The sequence below is a fragment of the Rutilus rutilus genome (assembly GCF_951802725.1).
Source record: "Rutilus rutilus genome assembly, chromosome: 10".
Lineage (NCBI taxonomy): Eukaryota > Metazoa > Chordata > Actinopteri > Cypriniformes > Leuciscidae > Rutilus > Rutilus rutilus.
In genome coordinates this window covers 40842135-40854016 of record NC_140215.1, presented here as the reverse complement: position 1 = coordinate 40854016, position 11882 = coordinate 40842135, and the positions used below count along the sequence as shown (strand labels likewise).

Genomic DNA, 11882 nt, shown 5'->3' with positions numbered 1-11882 from the left:
AATGGACTCTTTAACCAGGAAACCTCTGTCCGCTAAAACTACGTCCCCTGGGAGCAAATGAGATAAAAAAGTTACTTTGTTCTGTGATGAACTTATCACTTGTGCGACCTCCCCATCCAGTGGAAATGAAACAAATGGAACCTTGACGGCAAATTGCAATTAAATATTTCATTGTGTGGTGTGATTTGTATGAGGAGTAACACTGAGCACTGGCTAGCAATCTACTGGGTTTCTCTAGAAATATTTCAAAACAATCTATAATGCAAACTGTCTTTTCAAAGCTATTGTTTCGAAATGCATATGGAAGAGATTTTTTTAAGTATTCTCTGTCAGGCCACAACACTAGACTTGACACCAGTCTACAATGCATCACACTAATACAGTGTTTGAAGAGCTTTGAAACAGTGGTTGAGGCAATGCCAAAATAAAAAGCCAAGTTCATTCTAAGCTTCATTAAAGTTAACATGTACTGCTGAAAACATGTTAAACAAGATTTAAGTTTGAGAAAAGGAGCCACAATATGAAAAATTGTCATGAGAATTGAATATGTTGATAAACCAGTGAGAGTATTAAGCCTTTTATCATCGTTATGCAAGCTCATTTCATTCAGTGTAGTCCTAATAATTTTTTCCTTCAACAACATATTTTCAGTCCTCAGAGCTTGGCATTCTTGCTCAAGAGATTGGACGTGTTTACCACAGGTTTCAGTGCTGCATGGTGGAGTTGCTGGATCATCCTCATGGAGAACAGGCTGGACATCATTTCCAGGTTCTTCATGGGTAGATTCCTTCAAAGGCTCTGTGGTGGGAGTTTGGTCTGCAGGAGGATCCTTGTTGCTGTCTTGGGGACAATCGGTTGATGCTCTGGTGAAAACACAAAAGTAGAAGATTAAGAGTATATGTATACACAACTGATGACAGTTTGTCATTTTTTTGTCAATCACTCTCTGTTTTCTGCAGTATATACTAGCTTTTATTAGTAAGTAAGGTAATTTTACTTGTATAGCACATTTACATCATAATATATATTATCGATAGCCTACTAGATACATATTGACAATGACAGTGACAATCACATGCATAGTCAGTTGTTGCTAAATGCAACCTGGTGCACAACAGTTATCGACCATGTTTAGCCGCCTTCACCACAACAGTCTGCCAGTCTGCCGAATGCTGCCAAAATGGCGGTGCGCACGGTTTCCTGTCACGTAACTACGTCATCCCCCAGAACTCGATACATATATAAGGGGTGTAACGGTTCACAAAATTCACGTTCGTTTCAAAAGTTCAGCAGTTTTCGATACAGCAAAAAGAAAGAAATGGCAGAGAAATTTCCATGAATTAAAAAAAATATATAAAAAATATATATGTATTAATATATATATATATAGTTAAAATAAGTGTGAGTTTTCCTACATCTTGAAACTTGTGGGTCTTGAATCATCTTGAAAATGGGGGTAATATTTGAAGGATGAACAAATAATGTTTTGGTCATCACATTAAAAATAACATTTAAATATGATAATATTTGAGTTTTGAAGAGCTGGAAAAAGATGTGTGACGTACTTGAAAGCATTTGACTATTCCTGCCAAACTTCCATGGTTAGAGTTAGTGTTACTACAGTACACATGGTGAATGTTGCTGATCTGTGGACTTAAAGCCTATAACCAGTTCATTCATGGCACAATGTTTCACCTGGTTTACACGTCAGCTCTGTTTCTCTGAATATCAACATAGCTCACTTACATTCACTAAAATATTGTAACATTAGCGATATACCGATTCGAAAAAGGAAGTGCCTGTGATTGAATGTCAAAGTGTGGTTTGAACGCCCCGCCCCCCAGCTGAACTGGAAGTTTCGATTGGTTTCGATTTTCGATTGGCTGAAGCATTTTAGACCTGTCAGCGCGCTGCTGGCCAATGGAGGTCGACGTCCGCACGTGGCGGCCATCTTGCCACAGGCAGCTCGCTCACTCGTAACATTGTGTTTTAATGCTGCATGTACTTTTTAAATAACCATAACTTGCTCAATTTTCTACCGATTTTCAAACGGTTTGGATTGTTATAAACGTCAGAGATGTAGTTATGACACTGCATACATATGAATAATTATGTAATAATGTTCAAGCATTCGGAATTATAGCCACGTTAATAATGTTTGTAAGAAACCAAACCATTTGTAAATCCGTCAAGATTTCAGCGAGATAAGAGTATTTGTGTTCGTGCTGATCACTCACCTTACATCAGGTACCACAGAGCCCGCCAGAAAGTCTGCCTGTGACAAGATGGCCGCCGGTGATGCCGTTCTAGACTCCGCCGTAAGACATCTAGCCTTATATGGATATCTATGCTTCACCCCAGTAGTTTAAAAAGCTCCAGCTCGCCCTGTTGCTCTATTTTTATGCAACTCAAGTAAAAGTAAAAGTATCACCATTTAATTTAATTATACTCAAGAAAGTAGAAAAAAATGGAAAATGTACTAGTGTACTAGTAGTGTAACTGAAGTATTTATAATTACTCACTTTTCACCTCTGGAACTGGACACACTTTTAATGCCGTACAAGTTTTGTCATTAGGATGCAGTCTTCCTGATTCTCAGTAACTTTTTAGTGTTTTGAGTGACTGTCTGAGACTGACATCTAGTGGACGTTTTATGATCTGTGACTTTACAGGGTTCCTCTTTTTCCTGGAGAGACAAAATAGAGTTTCATTCCAGCTGTTACTGAACAAACCTGAATCAACTAAGAAAGGTTTTTTGCATTTATAATAAAATCCAGGTGTGTGGGAGTACGGTTGAAACTGAACTCTACAGGAATAAGGCTGTCCAGGACCAGGAATGAGGAACCTGCTGCACAGACCTGTAGATAAACCTGTTTTGCACACGTCACTGAAACACAGAACCAGGAATCACATGAGTTCAGGGAAAGAGAAACTGAAGTGCAGTTGAGCTGTTGTGTGTTTGTGTGTCTCATGCAGTAAAATGGCAGAAGCCAGAATTTCAGTGGATCAGAATGAGTTCCTGTGTCCAGTGTGTCTGGATCTCCTGAAGGATCCAGTGGCCATTCCCTGTGGACACAGTTACTGTAAGATCTGTATTACAGGCTTCTGGGATCAGGAGGATCAGATGAGAGTCTACAGCTGCCCTCAGTGCAGACAGACCTTCAGTCCAAGACCTGCTTTAGCTAAAAACACCATGCTGGCTGAACTGGTGGAGAAACTGAAGAAGACTAAACTTCCTGCTGACTGTTACGCTGGAGCTGGAGATGTGCAGTGTGACGTCTGTACTGGAAGAAAACACAAAGCTGTCAAGTCCTGTCTGCTGTGTCTGGAGTCTTACTGTCAAACTCATTTTGACCGTCATGAGGATTTTCACTCCCGTAAGCCACATAAAGTGACTGATGCCACTGGACGACTGCAGGAGATGATCTGCCAAACACATGATAAACTCCTTGAGGTTTTCTGTCGCACTGACCAGAAGTTTATATGCTTGCTGTGTTTGATGGACGAACATAAAAACCACGACACTGTATCAGCTGCAGCACAGAGGACAGAGAAACAGGTATGAAACTACACATTGATGAAATAATGTTGACACTCTTTATATTGGCACCATATGATCAGGAAACATCATTCACACTACAGACGTCACAGAAGTGAACAGAAGCTGTAAGTGGACTTTCACTGCTGAGCGTATTTGTGCTTCGTATTTAACTTAACAGAAAATATGGTGAAAATACACTGTAAACATTTATCAACACAAACTTCAGTAAAACAGGCTTCAAAGGGGTCATGAACTGAGAAATCAAATTTCCTTGAGCTTTTCACCTATAAGACGTCATCATGCTATAAGAATGTCCTGTTTAAGAAATGAAAACTTCCTTGTTAGTCTAAAAACAGTTTTTATTGTAACCAAGCCCAGTGAACAACTGGTTGTGGAATGTGCCTCTTTATGAGGTATTAGTGCAACTAAAGACGCCTCTGCAGAAGACAATCAACGCCTACTTCATCATCGTAACTTTGGCCCCGTCCACTGGCGTATTAGAGAGATCAGATCACGAGGAGAGAAGATGCAGGATCACTCGACTAAAAACAACATTATCTTCTAAAGGATCGTAATGCTAGGAATGTGGTTATTAATGTGGTTGTCTCAGTTGAGCATTATTTATTTGTATTCACTACAGTTCACTGTGGATTCTTTGATAATTATTTGCAATTTCGGCACAGGCTTTGCAAACACACTTCTAAGATATGGACTCGATAGTAATGCCACAACATGTAAGTTGTGAACTGTTCATTCTAATGCCTGATCTGTGACCAGTGATTTCTGATGTAATGATTCATGTACAGTCAGATGTTCTATGTGTCAGTCAATCAAACCAGTGACTAAACAATCAGCTTCACATAGTTTCTCTTAGTAGGATGAAAATATTCTGTTATTTAAACTGAATAAATTATATAATCGCTGGAACTGTCAATCAAACAGCGTTGAGTTTATCAGTGACTTACGCTGAGGCTAAAATCAGGGTAGCAAAAATGCCTTTATTTCTAAATTATGATTTTTTTTATGTCAAAATCATACTAACATTATAAGTGCACACGCCAGGAAACATTATAAAATGATAAAACAATGCATTTCATGACCCCTTTAATAAAGCAACATAAAATAATGGAAAATATTCACCCATTGTTTGACAAAATATATCTGTCAAGAAAAACGCAAGTTAAATGCAGAGACAGACTCAAAGAGTTTCTGTTCAGTAAATCTGACTCCATTTAAACTATTTAGAGCTGCAGGTCTGTTTTTCAGCAGAATTGTGAAGCTTTACATCTGAGTCAGTTTAAATGTAAATTCATGTACAATGGTGGTACCTTCCTTCAGGAGTTTGAACTTCCAGCCATTAATTATCAAGCGTAGCGTTAGTTCTGGCAGGTCACGTTACGGCCCATTCACACCGGACGCCGAAGCGGCGCGGAACGGAGGCCGCTTCCTTTCGGCGCCCATGTTAACCTATGGTGTCGTTCACACCAGACGCGGAGCGCCAGTTTCGGCGTCTGGTCTATTTTTTGCGCGAGCCGCGAGTGATTCGCGTCCATTCCGGCAGGAAGTCACACCAAGAAACACGAGACATCCGGTCAGTTGTCAAAATATAAGCAATTTTCAAATTAAAATACCGCGAGTATTAACTAAACACGTGTGTGTCTCGACAACGGATTAATAAAAGAAGTGTACAAACTTCTTGGTTACAGAAACATGGTGTATTCATTTTATGAGGTTATTTACTTACCCATGTTGTAAAAAAATAGCTCTGAATAAACAACAACTGAGCAGAAGCGCTTGTAGACCGCCGCGGAGAATACGCGTCTAGTGTGAACAGGCAGGCGCCGGACCGCGCGTGATTTTCCGTTCGGCGTCCTGTGTGAACCAGAGGTTAGTCAAGCTCGTGTAGTGAAGTGCTGCTGTTGGGTAGCACCTCGTTTGCATGTGTTGACTCCGCCCTAGAGGCCCGCAGGTAATCAGCGTCTCAATACGGGTATATCAAGGTGGCTGTTTGGCTGGCACGTCATTTCTCTGCGTTCATCCTGGCTGGAGTTGCCGTGCGGTTTGTGGATAAGCACAGGTGGTGCTGAGTGTTTGCAGTCGTTGTGTTTTCATTCTGGCTGGAGGTGAGTGTGCCGGCAGCTGGTTATTATTGCTCGAACCTACCGGACGCTAAACGGTTAACAACGTAACTCTTGTCAGGTGCTGTGCGGCTTGTGGAGAAGCGCGTGTTCAAGCTGAGTGTTTACAGTGGTTGGTGAACGCGCGCCGTTTGCCGTATACAAACGCACGTCATACTACTGCAATAATCCTCGCTGGTGTATTGCTGTTTGGCTTTCTGGTAAGTGTCTTTTTGGCTCTTGTGGTCGTATTTATTTTGAGTAATCTTTAGTCATGGGGTATCTGTGTATTTCAGCTCGCCTTGGTATTATTTGGTTCTCACTCTGTTGCTGCCGGACGAATGACGCGATCGCCGCATGTTGGTATGTGTGATCACTGTATTATAATGATGAGCCAGTACGGTGCATATTTTAGTTCACATACGGGCTTTTGCAGGTGAATGAATGAATCTGCCGTTATAAAAGTAGGCTACGTGAAGACTGCTGCTCGGATTGGGACTTTCATTGCTGCTGTTTTGTTCCCAATATCTTTTACTTTTGTTTATTGTTTTATTTCAATAACCTGCTGGCCAGTAGTGGCTCTCATGTGAGCACGCCCAGCATTCAATATATTTTTGAGTTAGTTTGCTTTATTATTGGGACAATTTAACTTCATTTATTTTGTTTTTGATCTTTTATGGGTTCGCCCTGTATTCCTTTTGTGAATAATATTTGCATTACTTAATAATTTTGTGAGTGATCCTCAGCCTGTCAGAGGAAAGAGGGTTGTTGGTGTTGGCCGGCATGTGAAGCTGGGACAGGCTGGTGACTGTAAACCAATGCACTGAAAACCTTACTGAAACCCATAACTACAGGTTTGAGTGGATCATATATTTTGTTTTGTGATATTGGGTATTGTGGTTGTGCCTTGTAAATTAGTATTCTTGTAAACTATTTCTTGTGTTGTAATTCGTTTTTCTTGTCTTTCAGGCACTGTGAGTCCGGAGCAGGAGAGCTAGTTGCTCTAATTTGGTGGTGGGGCCTGATGCACCGTGTGTGTGTGGTCTATAACCTATAGGGATTGATCTTGGTTGATGTGAGGGTGCAGTGTAGTGCACGTGTTTGTGCTTCTCGACCATTGCTGATGTGGAGAAGTTTGGCGCTAGCTCATCCTGCTTCCGGTAATCACAAGTCCTGATAAGTCTGTATTGTTATTGTGTGTTTGTGTGTGTGTGCGCATGTGTGTGGAGTGATGATTGATTCCAATTGCCGCATATTTTAATATTTTACATTTGTCCAATAAAGAATATTTTTGTATTTTCTTATACCCCCCACGTCTCCAATTTTCTGTGTAAGGGAAACACCGAACCTGTGTGTCCTCATTAGGATACTTCTCTGGTTTAGTGACCAGGGTGGCGTAGTCGACTCTTCCTTAAATCTCTTTTTGTAATAAACCTACTGTCCGCCACACTCGCATCAGCTGACCCTCAGCTGATCCACATCTACCTATAGGAATACGACGCCTATCACCATATACATATATAAGCTCCTTCAGTATTATCAGCAGCGATCGCGTTTCTCAGGAGCTAATTACCCTCCTCCCTCCCCAGCTCCTCCTCTCGCCCAGTCAGGATTTGGCATTCTGATTCCCCTTTGAATCAGAATAAATTCTCAAATTATGTTGTACTTTAAAATCTTGAATTAAATATTTCATGTTTACAAACTTTCATGTTGGTTCTGTTCTGTTTACCCTAAGGGGGATTATTGCTGCTCTCCCTGCTCTTATCCATGCTAGGCTGCATGGATGCGCAGGTAGTTCTCACCCAGAACGGAACCATACCGCCAATCCAAACTGTATGCTAATTGTCAATCCTATTTGACGGTAGTGGTCCTGAGAGAACTACTGTTACTGGATTCAACTCTTCACATGATGAAATAGTGACAGTATAAAGTGCCATCTGTGTTATTGGTTTGTGCTGCAGAAGCAGCTGAAGGAGACGCAGAGGTCGTTCCAGCAGAGGATCCAGCAGAGAGAGAAAGATCTTCAGCAGCTGAGAGAGGCTGTAGAGTCTCATAAGGTGAGTCTGGAGAAGAAGAGAAGTTTGAGAAGTCTCAGTCAGGACTCACTGAAGCTCACTGTGTGATTGTGATGTGTGTCCTAACAGCGCTCTGCACACACAGCAGTGGAGGACAGTGAGAGGATCTTCACTGAGCTCATCCGCTCCATTGAGAGAAGCCGCTCTGAGGCGACACAGCGGATCAGAGATCAGGAAAAGACTGCAGTGAGTCGAGCTGAAGAACGACTGGAGCGACTGGAGCAGGAGATCAATGATCTGAGGAGGAGAGACGCTGAGCTGGAGCAGCTTTCACACACACAGGATCACATACATTTCCTGCAGGTAACAGAGATCCAGAAGAACAGGATCATAGTGGACTTGAGCAAGAGACTCTCAGAAAAACATTTCATGAGAGCAGAATGAGCCGCTGACTGAAGTGTTGATCTGTGTGTTCGGTTATTATATAATCATCAGTCAGACTCTCATCTGATAATCTCCACTCACATTTCAACTTTTTTACATCATTTTTCCTTCTGATTTCTTATATAATGGTGAAATCAGTGAACTTCATGGTAGCAATTTGAGTAATATTCATCAAAGTTGGATCAGATGATCTTCAAACTTGACAGAATTGACAGTATTTTCATAATTGTTTGCCTTTAACATGTTGATGAATTTGACCATGAAGACCCTAAACATGAAGTCTGTATATTAGCAATGCTTCAACATACTGAAACCACACAAAACCTGACCTTGGGATCGTGTCCTAAGAGTCCTTGTGGATTTCAGTGTCAATAACTGCTCAAAAGTTATAAATGTTCAATCTGCTCGTGGATTTTGAACCGCTTTTCCTGAGCGAATCTACTCAAGTCTACAATGAGACCAGGGCCGTTTCTGAACATTTTGCCCCTTCCCAAAACTTACACTCTCAAAACTTATATGTTTAAGTACTGATATGATACTTTTTCATAAATTATATAAATAGGTTGTTTCTGAACATTGAAATGATTCCCAACTGATGTGCATTCATTATTTATTCTGCTCTCATATTGGTTGTAGGCACAACATTAGCGTTCGGTGGTTCAGCGTAGTTTGTTAGCAATGAAAGTTTCACAGGTTCCAGTTCACAGTATCCAAATCTAAACTCATTTATAGTAAATTGATTGTCCAGTTTATTTTCTATAGAGATTTCTAGTTGATCATTTCGCTCTCCTCATCACTCGCTGCCGATCACTAATAAAAAACCTCGCTCTGTATTCACTCCATGTCAAAATGAATTCAGTGTGTTTTTAGATAATGGCAATCTCTAGACACACGATATATTCAACGAAAAATAAATGAAGAACAAATAGAATAAAATGAGAAATGTTATATTATTTCCTTTAATACAGCAGTATCGTTTCTTCACCTTCATTTTGCTAGAACTTGTGTCTCTAATGTGACATAATGACTATGAGAAGAATGAAGCTGATGCTGTGAAAGTGCTGGATTGAGGAGAGTTACTAAAGATCAACAAGAGCCGCACAAATCTGACAGTAGAGCAGGTTATTGATGAAGTGTGGAGGTGATGAGCTTTGATTTCTGTTTTCTCTAGAGTTTCCAGTCTCTCTCAGCTCCTCCTGAATCTACAGACGTAAATGACAATCTCTTCAGTTCTCGCTCCTCTTTTGATGGCGTGAGAGAATCTGTCCTTCAGCTGAGAGTCAAACTGGAGGATTTCTGCAAAGAGGAGCTGAAGAAGATCTCTGACAGAGGTAAAGTCCTGGAGATTCTGCTCTCAGAAATGATCCTCCATCATCTCAGATCATGTAGAAGATCATATTAGAAATGTCTTAGGAACGGATGCAGGGATCATTTTCTCTTGACATGATAATCACACTCTTCATGTCTGTTGATTTCCACAGTCACTTTCTCCAACATTGTTCCCAGGACCAGGAACGACTTCCTACAATGTAAGTCACTGAGAAAACAAGCAGAAAAACTCACTGAGTGTGTTCATGTTCTTCCTGGAGAAGTGAAAGAAAACATGACAGAAGAGTTTTAGAGTTGATCATGTAAATGATGATTTGCTCAGGATATCTGGTAAACTGCACTGAGACACTGATGATATATTGAACATGAAGAGTTCATATACATTAAAAGATCAGACAGATTCATAATTCCTAAATCTGATGTGTTTTATCTCCATCAGATTCCCATCAGCTCACTCTGGATCTGAAAACAGTGAATAAACACCTCCATCTGTCTGAGAGGAACAGAGTGATTACTGACACTGGCAAAGTCCAGTCGTATCCTGATCATCCGGACAGATTTGATGGATATGCTCAGGTGTTGTGTAGAGAGAGTGTGTGTGGACGCTGTTACTGGGAGATTGAGTGGAGTGGGATTAATGGTGTGTGTATATCAGTGTCATATAAAAGCATCAGCAGGAAGGGATATGAGTGTGTGTTTGGATGCAATGATCAGTCCTGGAGTTTGTTCTGCTCTTCTAACAGTTTTTCATTCTGGCACAATAACATACAGACTAAACTCCCTGTAAAGCCCATCAGCAGTAGAACAGGAGTGTGTGTGGATCACAGTAGAATAGGAGTGTATGTGGATCACAGTGCAGGAACTCTGTCCTTCTACAGCATCTCTGACACGATGAGCCTCATCCACACAGTCCAGACCACATTCACTCAACCGCTCTATCCTGGGTTTAATGTTTATAGTGGATCATCAGTGAAACTGTGTTGGTGAATCAGAATAGATTGTAGAGAGATTCTACCCATAATGCTTTGAGCTGCATGATAAATCAAGTCTCTTTCTTTCTCTTTATTACATTAATAACATGTTCAGATTATGGTTAAGTGGTGATCTTGAAGCTGATATAATATTCCCTGCTAAACTCAATAACAATATTGTTTTGTCTCATTATCTCTTATGTGTGCCTTGTGTAAATATGTATGTGGATGTATATGCGCATATGTACATATGAGAGAATGTGTATTTCTTTGCCTTTTTGCTCATTCAAGAAAAAAGTTAAATAAAAGGAAATTACCTGTTTACAAACATCAATTTCACTTCAGAATGAAAGTACAATGATAGTAGAAATCACTCACACAATGTCAGGACTGTCTGATTCCAAAATAAAAGCCCTCCAAAAAGTCACATATAACCTGTTTTGTCTATAATTCAGATAGATATAAAAAGGAAAGTCTTTTCACACTGTTCTTAGTTGTGTACATTTAAATATAGTTGATGTAAGAGCCATATTTCACATTTCAAAATATATATTTTCATATTTTTATTACACAAATTTGGTATAATAATTATTTTTGTTAATTATTCATTTACTGTTGAATATATTTCTTCGATTTATATTTTGAGCATGTTCAGTGACGTCTATTTTGTAGCGCATGTAAAAGAGTTTGACACACATGTAATAAGTGCAGACGCATAGAGGGAGAACACAAAGCTTTTGACCGTTTATCATAATATATCCTACAGGATGGAAAATCTTGAAGTGCATTTTCATTGTTCCTGGTCACTTGGCGCAAAGTAATGGAGGACATTGAATATGGTTGGAAAAGTGGTCGGTTACTTAGTTGGAAAATCCTACCAACATGAGGATTATTATCTCAAAGCTGCCCTACAAGTTGAGTGAAAGATGGAGAGCCCATGCTTACGAGTGTGAGGAGCACAGCAGAAGAAGAGCCAAGTTCATTCAGTCGGTGGAGTTTGTTGATCGCCAAGCAAAGGTAATATCAAACCCACTTTTGGAGATTTGGATGCTTTGGCAGATGATGAAAAACACACCACCAAGTCTTCAAGGAACCAAGCTGAGAAGAGAAGGAAAAAGAAGTAGCAGTTTTGCAACTGATGTCAAACAGGCTGGTGAAACTCAAAAAGACTTGACAATGATGAAGAACAACAGAGCACCAGTTACCAGTGCTTTCACTTAACCTTGTGCGTTCTGTGAGAAAGGCCAAACCTTGGAGCGATGTTATCAGTTTGGTGATAAGACATATAAAGACAAATTAGACTTTCTAAGAAAGAATGGATTTAGCTTTGGATACTTAGTGGAAGGACACTTAAGCAAAGACTGAAACAGAAGAAGCAAATGTCAGTGTCACGTTTTGGTTTTGTTTCATGTCTGTCATGTGATCCTCTGTTCTAGTCATGTGATCCTGCCATGTGTTCGGTGTT

General features: G+C 40.2%; 1 protein-coding gene across 1 annotated transcript; it reads left to right on the top strand.

Annotated features, from left to right (window-relative positions):
- The first annotated feature begins 2928 nt into the window (after window positions 1-2928).
- Window positions 2929-10847, top strand: LOC311298314 (E3 ubiquitin/ISG15 ligase TRIM25-like). Its single transcript, XM_084421125.1, has 6 exons — window positions 2929-3559; window positions 7620-7715; window positions 7803-8036; window positions 9289-9448; window positions 9599-9646; window positions 9886-10847. Exons 1-6 carry the CDS (start codon window positions 2981-2983, stop codon window positions 10431-10433), a joined length of 1665 nt encoding a protein of 554 aa, XP_084277251.1. The 5' UTR covers window positions 2929-2980; the 3' UTR covers window positions 10434-10847.
- The last annotated feature ends 1035 nt before the right edge of the window (window positions 10848-11882 follow it).

Bases quoted from the DNA above. Each gene is read 5' to 3' on its own strand.
- LOC311298314 (XM_084421125.1), top strand. From the start codon at position 2,981: ATGGCAGAAGCCAGAATTTCAGTGGATCAGAATGAGTTCCTGTGTCCA. The intron at 8,037-9,288 runs GTAACAGAGATC...TGTTTTCTCTAG, and splicing joins ATCACATACATTTCCTGCAG to AGTTTCCAGTCTCTCTCAGC. The intron at 9,647-9,885 runs GTAAGTCACTGA...TATCTCCATCAG, and splicing joins CAGGAACGACTTCCTACAAT to ATTCCCATCAGCTCACTCTG.